This window comes from Seriola lalandi, unplaced genomic scaffold (genome assembly GCF_002814215.2).
Source record: "Seriola lalandi dorsalis isolate HSWRI2012SDOR001 ecotype SW California unplaced genomic scaffold, Sedor1 jcf7180002054630, whole genome shotgun sequence".
NCBI lineage: Eukaryota > Metazoa > Chordata > Actinopteri > Carangiformes > Carangidae > Seriola > Seriola lalandi.
In genome coordinates, this window is record NW_019525183.1 from 2958935 (window position 1) to 2974828 (window position 15894).

Consider the following 15894-nt stretch of genomic DNA (forward strand, 5'->3'; position numbering starts at 1 on the left):
AACGTCTTGTTGCATGGTTTCCACTTGTCAGGAAAATGATAATGGACCTAAATGGGAGTTGCTGGTTACCACAGTATCATTTAGAAGAACCACAATGGGCTCAGTTATAGACTAGCTACCTGTCCAGGATGAACCCTGCCTCTCACCAAATGCATGACGGAAGAGGCTTCAGCAACCTTCAGCCAAGCTCCTAAGAATGATGCTGGGCTGTGTAGCATCACAAACACTGATATAACTCTTTGCATAATCAGACCGGTTTCAAAAGTCTGAAAGAGCCATTCATGTGTGCTCAGACAGAAAAAGGCTCCAGCACAACCAGCCTGGCCACAGTAGAACCTAAAAATGACCCATAGACTTGAGGGTGTCTGAAAATCTTTGAGCAACTTTAATTAGACAGATGGACAAGGAACTACAAGAAACTCCGCCCCCTTCCCTTAATTATATCTAAATTATTTTTAAAACATAATCTACAATAGCCTGTTCAAAACAGAGAGCAACAGTGCTGAGAGAAGATTTCTGTGACCTCGTAGTGATTAGTGACAAAGGAGGGTGACAGCAGTACCGTTTAACACAACCACCAAAACCCAGAGATAGGAGAGACCCTTGTCTCTGGTAGGTGTGCCATTTTACACCTAAAGTCAAAGCAAACACAAGCACCTGCTGGCTTTGGATCAAATCCCAAATTCACTCCAGCATCTCGCCGACTCTGCAGCCCCAATGTCAATCCCATTGTCTCTACATGGAAAATAATAATTGTGGAGGCCCTGGTTGCAGGGGCGCCGAATGTGTGTGTGTGACATGTATGTGTGTGTGACAACAGCTGTGCCCCACCACGCTGCCATTTCCCCACCACATTAACAGCCCTATAATCTATCAGAGAAGATGAGGCAATCAATGGAACCCCCTGCAAGGTCAATTAGCACACAGACAAATACACACATAAATACACACTCACACAGACACACCCACACACACATGTACAGAAACCCCAGGGGCCCTATATGGCTGAAAGAGGGAGAGTAGCATCAGCACACGGGAAAAGAGGGAGCGAGAGGAAGTGAATAAAGTGTAAAGAAAAAGAGAGATGGAGCAGCGTCAGGGCAGGAAGCAGAGGAAAAATTTGAATTTTTAGTTTGGCCTTTTAATTCTCACTAATTGTTTTATGTTCTTATTAATTAGGGCTGGGCATTGCCACTCATTCCCCGAATCGATTTAATTCCAATTCACAAGGTCCCGATGTGAATTCTGATTCGACTCAATTTGATTCAGTATCGATTCAGTTATAGATAATTACAGTTACAATACTTTTTTTGCTTCGATATGAAAGAGATTCTTAAAGAACTAATGCTGTAAATTGTGCCTCTAACCTGGTGCATTATTAGAAATATTAATGCTAACATAAGAACATTAATGGAAAAAAGCCATAGACTATAAAAGGCATATAATAAATGATCAATCTCAGGATTTGACTAGATATTTTATGAGATTAGTGCGTGGTTTGCCAGTGATCCTTTTCATCAAAATTCAAAATTAGTGGGTTGGATTCAGTTAAGTTTGCTGAATGGGTTTTAATTAACTTTCGCCAGTTGTGATGTTAGTTTGAAAAATGCTGTTTTTCCACTGTAATGTACTTTCAACTGCTACAACACAAAGTAACCTGACTATATGTTACATATTAGCATGATACCACAAGACTGTTCACTTGGCCTCAGTAACTGAAGAGAGTCGAATTGTCATCCCTCATTCATTTAGGAGCAGATACGTCAGATAATCGGACAACAACACCATCACCTAGTTAACATTCATACCAACCTGTCACTATCGCTGTTTAGTTCAGGTAAATACACTGTGTTCAGTTTTTGCAACCTGACTTGTTTTCACACACACACACACACACACACACACACACACACACACACACACACACACACACACTAAAGTACACAAGCATGACTCAGAGTAAACAGTGTGAAGCAATATCATGATGAATAAAAAGCAATAAAAAGTGTGTGTAACAAAAGCTAATGTGAAAAAACAATGCAACTAGTGTTGTTCTTTTTCTTCTACTCATCCTCCTGCCTCCTCCTCTTTTCCTATTGGTGTGTGTGTTCATCCTGATACACACCAGGTGTATCATCAGCTGTAACTTGACCTTGCTGCCAGGTGTGTGTGGTGGGGGGTGGGGATGGGGGAGGCGTATTTCATAAATAAATGGGGGACATCTGCTCAGCTCAGTACAAAGGATTAAAGATACACAGACCTGAGAGAGAGCATGTGTAACTGCTTTTGTGTGGGTGTTTGTGTGCCTGTCAGGTGAACTATGATTGATGCAAAACAGCGTAACCTAACTGTAAGGCTTAAATCCACCGACAGTGACATGATATATTATCCCTACACGGAAATCAAATAAGGATGTGCTTCTTAAACTAGAGCGGAAGAAGGAGATGAACAAAATAATATAAACAGAGTAAAAACAAAGAAGTTCGAACAGAAATTACAAAAATTATTTTTTTCTTCTAAGGATCATCAGAGGATCAGAGTTTATGCAAAATATGGCCTATTTGAGAAAATAGCCAAGTTTGGCAAGTTTTCACAAGAGCTAAAACTACATTTAAGACACAAGTGATCTGGGATGCGCCCGTGGTTCAACTGGTAGAGCGCGTACCACTTAGGCTCATGTCATCCCGTCTCTCTCCCCAACTTTCCTGTCACTCTCTCGCTGTCCCTATCTAAATTAAAAAACGCCCAAAAAATAATAATAAAAGACACAAGTGATCTGTGCAGCTAGTCCTCATGTTTGAGAAGCTGTTTTCTTGATGAATAACTTTATAAGAATTGTTTAGTTGATTTCCTGTTCATCCACTCATTGATTAATCAACTGATCAAAATAACAGAATAACAGTGTAACTATAACCACAAGTTAACATGAAATAAAAACTAAATTGACTAGTGTAGTAAAAACCAACAGTACCTAAAAAATAAAAAAAGGAGGGTTGAAGGGTGGTCAGTATCTTTGAAATACTAATGTCCAATTTCAAAGATTTTTTTTTTTCTTCCAAATGAATGGAAAAGCATTTTGGAATGAAACGGCTCAGCAGGATCAAGAGACGTGTCAAATTTTTCTTTTTTTTAATTAAAGCAACATCTAAATTGGCTTTGAAGACGACACTGTGATCAAATCCTCATCACAGCTGTAAGGAGTTCCTATTAGTCAGGTTCAAAGTCTTATTTTTCTTTTCACTTTGTTCTTCAAACGTGCATGCGTTTGTGTTCACGCGCCTGTTTGTATGCAGTCAAATGTGTGTGCATGCGTAGTGGCCGGGAGAAGCCCTCTCCATTTGAAAGGTTAGGAACAAAAAGATAAACAGCTACCTGCAAACACCTGTCCTCATGCACACGCCATGAAAGGGAGTGTGTGTTTGCGTGCGCGCGCGCGTCTGTGTACGTGCTACGAAAAAGAAGCAAACAACACCACACACAGCTGCCGAGTAACTGAGACAGAAGGCCAACAAATGAAAGCGAGTAGGAGTGATTGACAACGAGAGGGCGGGAGACAACTAGCTAAAAACTGTAAAGAGGAAACCAGTGTGTATTTTAGATATTACACTTCTCCTAATGTGTGCCCACATACACAAAACCAGAAACACACATTTAGAAAGCTTCCATCAATGAGGCTAATCATTCACCTGTCCCTCTGCTGTGCTCTTTGAAATATGATTAGCTTTGAGCTCCTATGTACAAGGTCTTACCCACACCCACACACACATGAACACACATGCACAGACACAGTAAAATATGATTTGCTTTGAGCATTTATGTACAAAGTCTTTGTGATGAAAGAGAACCTAACAGCACAAGTGTCTCAGACAGTGGGAACAGAGAGAGAAAGAGAGTGTGTGTGTGTGTGTGTGTGTGTGTGTGTGTGTGTGTGTGTGTGTGTGTGTGTGTGTGTGTGTGTTGAAGAGGGACCTCACTAGCCTCTCTCAGCACCTTTAAACACCACAACCTGCTGCACAGACTTAAAAGAGCTTGAGAGAGCAGCGTGCGACCTGTTTAATCTTCCCTCTCTTGCAAGACCCGGCGCGCCCCTTTTCATCTTCCCCACTCGGTGAGGAAACAAGAGGGTTAGAGCAGGAACCAATTAATGCAGATTAATTGATGTTAAAGACTTTCTGTGACTACTGGCTGCTGCCTATAAGACGTCTCAGTATGTTTGACTGTGGTAAAAATGTGACTCTTGTGGAGCAGAGAAATCAAATCTCTGCTTTCCTAGTGCACAAACAAAATCTTAAAGGTATTATTTTGCTAATATTTAACATATTCAGCGTAATACGTAATAACACCAATGTGTCCCAATTCAATACTATATGCTTATTCTATATGGCAAAGCTGGACAGTAAATTAAACAATAAATAAATAAATGAAATTTGTGGACTGCAGTCTGGGGCTGATGTAGTACGGAGTTGGGACACATCTGAATTCTAATCTGAACTCAGAGGATTAACCACTGAAAACTTGATACGGTGAGAATAACCTTCTGAGGGTTTAAAGCACTCGTAAAACATTCACACACACACAGCAACAAAACCTTACAGTGACAAGGATACAGTGCTGCCTGAGTAGGGCGATATGTCGGCAATGTCTTGCAGGTCCCCGCACTCAGACTTGATGAGGGACAGGGACAGACCCTCTGGCCCATGCTGGCTCGGTGAGCTCTGCCTGTGGTGGTGGTGACTGAGATGGCCCCCTCCGAGGGCTGCCATTTTGGTTCTGAGGCTGACAGTTTCCCGCGTCATGTCCATGGAATCGGGGGAGGACCGATGGTGGTCCTTGGGCCCTGGGGGGTAGCCAGCTCCACCCCCATGCGACCCCAGGGGGCTCTGAAAGGGGTAACCCATAAGGGGAAGAGGGAATGGGTGGCGAAACGATGGAGGGCTAAACCCGAGGGAGGCTGTGAGGGGAGAGGGGTGCAGGGAGGGATGGTGAGGAGGAGGAGGAGGAGGAAGAGAGGGGTTGATGTTCTCTCCTCCACCTCCACCGCCACTTTTGCGTACCACCAGTGGCAGTGCCTCTGTTTGGTCGTTTGGCGTTGGTACACCACTCAGTCTGCTGCTCAAACCACCAAATGAATCCAGCGGGCTCGGGACAATTACATCACCAAAGCAGTGCAGCCTCGGGTTTGAGGAGTGGTAGTTAGGGGTGGGACTGCCATCACCATTCAGAGTGAGAGCCAGGGCACCACTGCCAAAGCGTGAATCCGGGGTGAGGGAGGGGAGGGGGCCGAAAGGTGGAGGACACGAAGAGGACGAGTTAGAGGAAGAGGAGGGTGCGGCTGGTGTGTTGCTGTGGCAGCCATGATGGTGACTGACAGCCTGCTTGGGTGAAGAGAAGCCCTTGACGACGGTGTCAACGACCTGCGACACGGCACAGTTCAGCTCCTGCTTCAGCGTCTCTGCTAACTGCCTTCCTCCTCCCCCCCTTCCTCCCGCTGCTCCGCCTCTCCTCTTCATCACCCTTTCTCCGTTCCGCTCCTCTTCATCCCTGCCATCAACATCTTCCTCGATGTCTCCGTCTAACAGGGCCTGTTCGCGGAGGAGGGCTCGGGCCCGGTCCAGGAACAGACCTGGGTCCAGCTCAGACAGTTCGTCATGGCTATGGCGCCCTCTGTCCCTGTGCCTCTCCTCCAGGCCGTCAGAGCGGATACTGTCCTCTGACAAGTTCCCGTCCTCCTCTCTTTCTCCTCCTCGGTCGACCTCTCCACTCTCGCCATTCTCCTCCTCTTCCTCTGTCTCTGAGTCGTAGATCTGGTAGAACTTCTCCTGGAGTTGGCGCAGTTGTTTCTGAACAAGAGAGGATAGAAAATGTTAGAGATGTCTCCTTTTAAATATCATGGGAAAATAAAAAGAAGAGATGAAAATACTATAGTATGCCTTTAATTATGTGCAACCCACTTGACTTTAAAGAGAGTCATGTGTTCTTCTGTTTTGAATGTGCAAAACACCAGGCAATGATTTTCCTACATCAGTTCTTGCTTCTCTCTAGGTACAAATTCAAGAAATATGTACGTACTGTCCTATTCCTACTGTTGAAAAGTTGGCCTTCTTTTAGACCCTGAAATCCAGGGTCTAGTGCCATGTTTCTCAGTAAATTCTTGAAACTCCAATAACGCAGACAAAAGCATCAACCGTCATCAACTCCCATTTTATTTTATATATTTATATATATATATATATATGTATATATATATATATGTATATATATATATATATATATATATATGTATATATATATATACTGCAGAGATGCCCTGAATGTCATCCCCTACCAACCTGCATGTCCTCCAGTTGCAGTTTGAGCTGCCGTCTCTCTTCCTGTCTCTGCTCCTGCCTCGAACACACCAGCTGGGTGAAGCTGTGTTGCTGCTGTGGCAGACGCTGCTTTCTCTTATTCTCCCGGTAAACTTCACCGATGCCGACAACACCGGCCCGCGACCCTGGAGAGCTCAGGAGGGAGGAGGGACAGTCACTCCGGATATGGTTGTGGTTGCTGGTGTTGTGGCTGCTGTCTCCTCTGTGATCGTTGCTGCTGTTGCTGTTGTTGCTGCTGTTCTCATTCTCACGGTTGCTCTCTTGGTTGTGGTCGCTGCCGTTGGGCCGGACGTGCGGCGAGTGACTCATGCCGCGGATGATGTTTTCCACGCGGGCGCGTTTGGCACGAAGGTGCTCATCCGACAGCCTGTCCAAGTCAAAGGAGGAGAGGCAGAGGGGCTGAGAGGGAGCATGGGAGTTGAGGCTTGAAGGAGGCGGTGGCCGTCCGAAAGAGGAGGAGGAAGATGGAGGGGGAAGCGGAGGCCCAGGAGAGAGGCAGTCAGATGGGCTGTCCTGGTCGCGGGAGGAGTTGCTGCAGGCGTCCTCGGCCTGGATCTCTGAGCCTCCACTGGACAGAGCTCCACTCCCCTGTGATGGACAACAGGAGGACAGAATTAATAAACAATTAATGGATTAATTAAATGATTTAATGGATGGGGATTGAAGACTATTAAGTGCCTTGTTTGTTTGGTTGATTTGAAGGGTGAAATGCAATGGCGACTAAAACCGTTAATTATCAAAACCGAAAACATCTAATTGATTAATTGACTTAATGTTTCATCATGTGTGTTTGTATATACCTGGAAACCTGAGTCACTGCCTCCATTCTTTCCTATGTTATTCTTCAGTAGCTGAGAGATGATGGTAGCACCGGGGAAAGGCATTATGGTGTCTTCATACGAGTTGGCCCTCTTCAGCAACTTCCTCAAAACATTTGACTTCTCTCCATCACTGGTTGTTCCCCCGTGGCCGTGACCGACCAACGAGCAGTCTCCGTCCTGATCAGGGCCGTGCGATTGGTTCATGCTGTCGAACAGGGTCTCTCTGGCGCGGGTGAATATTACGCTGCCCACAGTCCTTTTCACCCCGATGTCGACACGTCGGCGCTTTGTCTGTCTGGTTAGGAGGGTGGTGCTGTCATGATCAGGCATCCCGCAGGGCAGCTAAACGGACATGACCAAGGGTCCTCACAGAGACGGATGAGAGGCGTTACCTGGTCAACAATAAAAACAAACATGATGCCTTTCAATATCACTCAGGAAAAAACATTTAGCTAAACTCTACAGAGAGTATTAAAGTTTTCATTTACAAATGAGATTATCATTTAGCAGAATCATGCGTGAAGTGATCATTCTTTGGTCATAGAAAAGCCCATTCATAAAAATTTGTAACTGTATTTAATGACTTTTAATTTTTAAAATAATGCTGGTGTGTACAGAAGGAAAAGTTAAAAAATGTTTTGAATTGTTGGATGTACTAGCACTAACATGAAAAGAAAAGACTTTATTAAAAGCAGTGAATTGGTCTGGTGAATTGGAAATGCTTTGTGGCTTTTAACAACGTCAGAAGACTTTCCAAAATAGAAAAACCTGTCTTTAGTCCTTGTTTTACATTTTGTTCATACAGAGTAGACAATAAATATGACACATAAATCACCACTTATGGAACTATTGCAAAACTGTCAAACAGCACAGACCAACATACCTGACAGAAGCAAAAGGGGCAGTCAGTTCTATTGATCACACTCTGAGCACTATACAAAAGAAATCACTCAGTGCATTTCTTGACCAAAAACCAAGGTATGAGAAAATAAAACACACTTTTTAAAATAGTTCAAGGAGATGTTCCCACAGAGGAGTAACACCTCCCTGTAATAACCAACATAATTTCCCATTTCCCCCTCCCCTGAGGTGTAACCTTGATTTCTGCATCTTGTGAGGAGCTGTGAAGAATCGACAGGCTCTCTTATTGTCAGAGGGATTTCGCTTCACTCTCAAGAAGAGAAAAATGATTTTTTTTCTCCCTTTTGTGTTGTTTTTTTTTTTTTTTTACTTCATCACATGATTTGAAAGCAGTCGCTACTTATCTTACATATTTAAAAACAGTGAATTTTGACGTTATTGAACTTCAAATAGTTGATTTTAACAAGAAAAGTTGAATTCGTATAAATACTACCGGGTTTTGACAAGTTCTCTGTGCACTTCATATCAAAGGTTTCTTTTTTTTTTGACGAGTGAATATTTCTTGTCTAATACACTGCAAATGTGATCTATTGATGCTCTGGAAACACTTAAAACTAACGTAGGAGTGGGGAAAGTTGAAGAGCTGGCTTCATCCCTATTCAGAAATATCACCTATATCTGGTTTACATTGACTGAGATACTTGCAGTGTAGGGTATCCAAACCTGAACTATCAAAATGGGATTTTAAAGAAAGATCAAAGAAAGAAAATTCTCAGGCTAAAGTTGAATTTAAGTCCCAGCTGATTTTCAACATTGCTTTCCTCATTCATTTTCAAATCTAATGGACAAAGAAAAAAAACATCAAAAAGCGTCACCAAAAATGAATTTTGGCTATTTTTAGATGGTGCAAGTTAGTATCTGCTTGCGCATGTACCTTCACACACATGCACATATAGGCAGTGTTTTCCATATTACCTGTTTGCATCTGTTTTGCAAATGATTTCACGGTCAGGTTTAGGGAAATATTTCACAGATTAAAGCTGCTTCCTACAACAGTTTGGTAGAGCTGCGTCCACGGGAGCTGAGCAGTTTTCATAAGAACAAATTTGTGACAGATTTTAAAGAAAGACAAAAATGTGAACGTGCTCAAATACACGTTCAGACTGAATCAAGTATAAAAATGAAATGCTTTTGCATTAGCCAACAACAGCCGATAAAGCAGACACTGTTGTGTTTCTGCAGGGCCATTACCAAATGAAATACTGTCCAAGCAGGGGAGAAGGGTTAGTTTGAATGTGACTCTGAGTTTCAGTGATGTAGACGAGAGGTGCTCAGAAAAACACTCAGCCCCTCAGCACAGTGCCCAGCAGTGACCCAGATACACCAGACACACACTCGCATACAGTCCACGCATGCATACACACATTGCTCACTGTTTGCATTATTGGTTTCTTGGCATTACTCTGTACAGGGGTCTGGCACTGGCACACACACACACACACACACACACACAGAGGGGTGGTAGAGAGAGTGAGAGACAAACAGTTTAGATTAGGGGGGTCCAAAGAGCTTGAAAACTTGGTTATTGATTATTTACTTACTTGGTTATTTGGAAATTTGTCTCTGAGGTCAAACTGAGGGTGTATCAGTGTAAAAACAGCCAGTGTTTCCTGTCTGAATGAATAAAACACAAAGCAATAGAGGATGAAAATGTCTTTATCACTTTTTCTGTGATTACTGACAAAATCATTTTAGACAAAGTCAGACATTGTTCTGTTCTACACCAGCAGCAACACACAACAAGTGTAAAACCTTTGCATAGTTGTAGCTTTTGCGTTCATGCTCAGAAGAGCTTCACTGAAAGGTCCATTGAAAGGAGATGTGAGAGTGTGAGAGTGTGTGTGTGTGTGTGTGTGTGTGTGTGTGTGTGTGTGTGTGTGTGTGTGTGTGTGTGTGTGTGTGTGTGTGTGGTTTCTGTAACAAAACAGAAACTTTTTTTCTCACTGAGTTTGAAGAGCAGGAATAACTCGCTCTGCAATTGAGAACTGAAATGAGAAGTGACTGATGAGTAACTGCACAAGTCTAATTTTCATTTAAAATGAATGCAACCCTTTTGTGGTTTATGGATAAATTAATTTCTCTCAGGGGAGTCTATCTAGAATTATTTAAGCTTCATAGAAATACTTCTGGCTAAAATTAGAAAAATGGAAAACGGGGTCAAAATGATTTTAGGAAATCAAACTTTTTGTCCTAGTCGGAGGTCATAATTTGCACATCTGTTATCTCCTTCTGTGCATCTGAGAGGAACAAAATAACGGAGTTATTCTAGTTAAAAAGAGTTACGAAAAAATATGTGACGCCTCAGTGTTGAGGGGATCCCCGTCATTCCTTCTCACTGTAGCTGCCTGTGTGCGCTCTGAGCAGAGAGCACCGCTGTCCAGAGACCGACACAAAACACAAGCTGCTACTTTTACGCACGGCGCTATTGACGGCAAATGAAGAGAGATGACTGTCACTCTCTAAACAATCATTAGTCCCCGGTAATGACAGACAGCAGCAGTCCTGCTGCAACAGGAGAGGTAGACTGGCGCACGCTGCAAACATGAAGTAGTTCCACCTTAATATGTCGTTTTTTAATTTTTTTTTTTTTTTAATTAAAGCGTATAAAGTTTAATTCCATGAGTAAAGAGGAAGAATTCAAAGCTGTTGGCTCTTGTTTTAGTGACAATCATACTGAATTAATTGACTGCAGATTAATTAAATGGAACTTGACTTAAATTCTTGAAAGACATTTATTTGATTTGGAAGCAGGGAGATTTTCTCTCTCATCCATAGTCAAAGTTCTCCCTTTGTTTTAATTTGACAAACAGAATATGAGCTGGAGGATTTTAAAACGCATCTCTGTGAACGACTTGTTAATCATCCTATAACAACTGTCACGAAGTCCAAAAGCAGCGACAGGAGCGTGAATCCACGGAGTTCACCTCGGCAGTGTCCACAACCGAAGTAAAATCACAGCAGCAAACAGTGAACAAAACCCCATTAGAATAATAAAAAAAAAAAGACAAAAAAAACTTCTATCAGTGATTTTAGTCCATGGAGCAACATTCACAGAGCCGGAAAAAGTCACAAGCAGTATGAGACTGACGCGCATTAAGTCAATATGAGCAGAAACAGTTTCAGAAAAATTCATTTAAACCCTCTGGATCCGTGATGTGTGACGGGAATGGAGCGTCTCCATGAACCATCAGTGGAAGTTAAGTTACACCGAACACACACGATGCGATCGGACAAATCACACACGTATGCACACACACACAGCCTACAATAGCCTTTGTTAGCCCACTGGTGACAACAATAACCGTGATAAATAAGAAGTGTAATAAGTTTGTTCTTACTTCTCTCTCGAGCGTTCCTCCAAGTCGGTCCGTCGAAGAAAGGGCGAACACAAGAGACAGATCCGCACTCGCCGTTGAGATCAATGCCGTAATTTACCACGGCAAAGTGGAGACGTATGCAGAGCGTGCGTGCGCGCGGGCGTGAATGTGTGTACGGGAGGGAGCAAAAGAGACGGAGAGACTCGGAGAGAGATTGTGTGTGCGTGTGTGAGAGAGAGAGAGTGGGAGAGATAAAGAGAGAGAGAGAGAGGTTGCTCTTGTGCGCCGCTCTCCTCCCGGGATGGGAAGTGTGTAGTGTTGAGCGCACCCGGTCCGTCCGCCACTCTCGGCTCGTCGCGAATCCCGCTTTCTCCCTCTGACCGACGGCAAGACTCTCAGTAAGAAACAAGAAGAGACGCACATGAAGGATAAGTGAAGACGCTGCGTCACCGGCCCCTGAGTGAGGTAACGGCTCCACCTGACCAATAAGGAAGAGGAGCCGGAGACGGTGGATTTTATTTATAAGGAGCCCCCCGAAAACAGCGAGCAGCCAGAGCGGAGAGGGAGAGGGAGGAGAGAGGAGCAGAGGAGGATGCGGAGGGTAAACTGAAAGTCAGGTTCACCAACTTTTCTCATTAGTGGAGACGCTGCAGAAAATCATTGTACAATTAATTTCCCGTTTAACTTAAACCACACTTTAAGGACATAAGTTCCTTTTCCGTTTGTAAGCATGATTTGTTTTTTTCTATTCAATTTTTTTCTTTTTAATTAAGGACTGAATGGAGATCAGAGCCCAGTTTGTGATACAAATACATCAATTGAACAGATCAAAGCAGTAAATTTAACATGTGTACTTGTGTCGTTCAATAAAAAATAACTTTAAAACGACAGCTATGATTTTAGAGCCTCGTTCAACGATCATTGATTTCACTGTTTTCACGCTTTACCAACGGGTACAACAGTATGTATATGTACAGGTGCACTGCATGAGCTCAGCTCTGATTGCTAAGAATCCAATAAACACAGGCTTTAATGAAGTTTATGTTTCTTTTCATTCCCTTCGTGGCTTTACGCAGCTGTGATTGCGTGTGCTTAATTGGAAACAAGCGGGTTCCTCTTTGCTCAGCTCCTTGTCAATCACAGAAAGTTTCCCCAAACCGAGAAAAAAAACATTAGGCCGATAGGCTACTCCAGGTGGGGAAACTCCCCTCTTCTCCAGAGATCAGAAGTCAGGTCACCTCCGGAGCTGAGAGGGAGTCGGTGTTTTGCTCAAGGACACTTCGGGAGAGCGGAGGCTTGCTTCGAGCCGTCTCCACAAATCCAGCCCCGCTGTGTGTCCTTCTAAAGGCACTGAGAGCTCTAAAATTAAATATCACCACAGGAATGTGCAAACACTGTATTAAAGTGAATTTTAAACGCCAACACTGTGAGGCCTTTTAGGAAACAGGCTGCGTAAAGACACACCACTGAATCCCGCACCAAATATCATTTACTGCATAAAAATGTCAGCTTCACTTGTTACAATTTCGCTGAAAGACTCGCAGCTTTTTGTCAGTTTGGCCTCATGAAATAAAATTGTTAAGAGTTTGGAGTCATTGCTCTGCGGAGTTAACATCAGGTTTCTACAGTGTCGAGGCTCATTGATTGACTCTGATTCACGTTTTCTGTTCTGAGTGCGCAGGTCGAGAAAAAAAAAAAAAAGAAAGCCGGAATTATTTCACAGACATTTTTTTGTAGGACGCATCATTTGTAAATCCACAGGCGCTCAACAGATGAATAAAACCAAATTCACACACACGAAATCTATGAAGGGAAAGGAAATTTTCAGGGAAGCTAATAAGAAGAATCCATTCACAGAGGAAGATTTCTGTTAAACAAGCAGCCGAGTGTCAAATTCTGTCTCTTTGTCTAAACGGTGGAGTGAACATTAAGCTGTTTGAGAGGAAGGTGTGAGACAGATGGCTGCTCAGGAGAAGCTACGGACAAAGCAAGGCAAATCGCAGAAAAGTTGAACCATATAATATCAACATTTTTGTACGATTTTCCGAAACAATTTGAAGCGGAAATGGATTGGAGATTTGCCAGATTCGAGTAAATATGGAGATATTTACTGTGTTTTATTCATGTAAAGGTATGCCAGTGCAGTGCGTTTCGTGTGTGTGTGTGTGTGTGTGTGTGTGTGTGTGTGTGTGTGGGGACCACCTTATGAAAAACACTTGGATTTTTCTACTATTAATAAAGCGCATCTATTGTTGAGATGAAACAATTATGAGTATTGTGTTCATCTTGTTTCAGACGAGGCCACTTAAAAGTAATACAGAATTCCTCCACTATTATCCAGTGTTAAATCCCATCAGCGGACTCTGTGTCTAACAAACGAGCAGTATCAGGGCTGTGCATGGCAGTGCCACTTATCCAGCATCTCTCCTCTTAACCTAATTACGCACGGGAATAATCGGCATTTACACAAAGTTATGCAATTATTGAAAGTACTCTGCGGCAGTGTCGTGTGGTTTAATTTGTGGAAAAAGACAAATATTAAACTCCAGAAATGTCCGGTAAGTATTTTCCCCCGAGGAGACAGAGGTGTGTTTCGTGCTACGCAGGTTGTCCTTGCATGAAGAGGCAAACGGGCCCTGTTTGTCTAATGATCTCTTGCCAATTATTTAGCACAGAGACGGCAACTGAACTTCACCATCGTGTAACACACAAAGCTCGCTTTTTTTCTTTCTTTTTTTCCAATTAACAATGTGCTGTTAAAGCTGTGACCTATTTGAGCCACGGAGCCCTGGGTGATGCCATTTTGCAGTTTGGTAACTTTCATATGAACTTGAGTGTTTCCTCTTCGCGTGTGTGCGTGCAGCCGCGCATCTGCAGCGGAGCCACAGCTGGAGAAGGAGAAAATGCGCATGTTTAGAGAAGACAACAAAAGTCCAGTTTCTATGACATGAGTATGGCTACTGGGATTATGTAGAAATATATATTTGGGGGAAAACCCCGATTTTCTGAGAGTGAGGCCAAAATAAGACGGGGCGGTGTGTGTGTATGTGTGTGGATGTCCTTGAAGAATCCTTTTATCTCATTAAAGAGGAGGGGGCAGCTTTTAATTTTGCTTATGGGACAGTTTTGTTGCTGAAAACGGGAGGAATGAGACAATGTGGAAAAAAGGAAATAATGGCAATTTACAGAAAAAAAGAGCAGGAGAGCGGTTGGTAAATTTATAACACTAACACTGGTCTTTTTTCTCAAGAGAGGTGTTGCTACATAACAGCCACATTTTTAAAGAATCTAAAAAAAAAAGAAAAAGAAATGTAGGTCATATTCACAAGTATGTGCTTTCACTTATTTTAAACAAATGGGTGAGTATTGAAAATATTTGCAGCAGTTGTACAGTAGAAAAAATGTATTAATGTTTAACTAGTTGAACTCCCTATGTTTACTTGCCTGATGTGGCATTGACCCCCATCAGTGTTTCTGTGAGACAGAGAGAGAGAGTGTGTTGTTCAATGGATGACACACATACACATACATGGAGCAAGTGTGCTTGCATTTGTGAGAGAGAAAAGAAGGTGGAAACTGTGTGAGCAGTGAGAGAGAGAGAGTGTGTGTGGGATTGCGAGTGTGTTTCTGTGTGTGTGTTTCGGTCACGGTCAGTCACCCCTGAACTGTCCCTGCAGTTTATCCGCTGCAGTTGAACGCAGACATCCCTGAGTGACCCGACAACCCGAGTACCAACAGTGAGGTTTTTAATCACCCGGCCGCTGCTAACATTACAGGATTTAACCAAAGAGCCAAACTGACAATCCAAACAAATGTAAGTCATGGTCAGACTGCACAACACACTTCATGTTCAGCTGACAGCAAAAGGATGAAAAAAAAACAGCTGAGGTAGCTTTGCAATTGAGCGCTCTATTCTCATTCTTTTTCCTTTTGAATGTAACATTTTTAAGTAATCAGTGTCAATATTTAATCACTGTGTGTGTGGTTTATTCAGCAGTGTCTTTGAATACTGAGCGTACACAGCATCGTTTTGACACTTTTACATTACTGTAGTCACATACTGTATATTTGCCTCGGAGGGAATCTCACCCCAAACCACATTTTAATGAGCAGACTTGAAACAACAGAGTGAGGTTTAAAGGTGCTCCATATAACGCTTTAACATGACAAGTGACTAAATCAAACATTTGAAGCAAGTATATTGTAGAGACGCCTGGATGATCGGTCATTTAACACAGGTTCAGATATGGTGGAAAATTTGCTACATTTCTTTGTGGCACAAAACAGGAACCAGTTTTATCTTGCAAGTCTTAAACAGTTTTATTCCAGTTCCACTTTTCTGTTTCAACCATTGACTGAAGAAGACACGCACACTGCATCAGTGACGCCAGCTCTACATGTCTTAAGGGCTGTTTTTGGTGCAGAGGTTTTGGGGTTAGTTTGACTCTTTGTCTCACTGATGTCAGA

At 42.9% G+C, this 15894-nt stretch overlaps 1 protein-coding gene across 2 annotated transcripts in view; it reads right to left on the reverse strand.

Annotated features, from left to right (window-relative positions):
* Positions 1-11872, reverse strand: part of LOC111665381 (prospero homeobox protein 1-like) — a 39395-nt gene extending 27523 nt beyond the window's left edge. The window contains exons 1-5 of one of the 2 annotated variants that reach the window (XM_023420369.2): positions 11449-11872; positions 9652-9724; positions 7169-7581; positions 6330-6956; positions 4608-5840 (exon numbers count right to left, since the gene is read on the reverse strand). In XM_023420369.2, the coding sequence (XP_023276137.1) occupies positions 4608-5840; positions 6330-6956; positions 7169-7519 (2211 nt within the window). In that variant the 5' untranslated portion in view covers positions 7520-7581; positions 9652-9724; positions 11449-11872. The remainder of the gene's footprint in view (positions 1-4607; positions 5841-6329; positions 6957-7168; positions 7582-9651; positions 9725-11448) is intronic. The other variant, XM_023420370.2, reaches the window with a different exon arrangement.
* Between the last annotated feature and the right edge of the window lie 4022 nt (positions 11873-15894).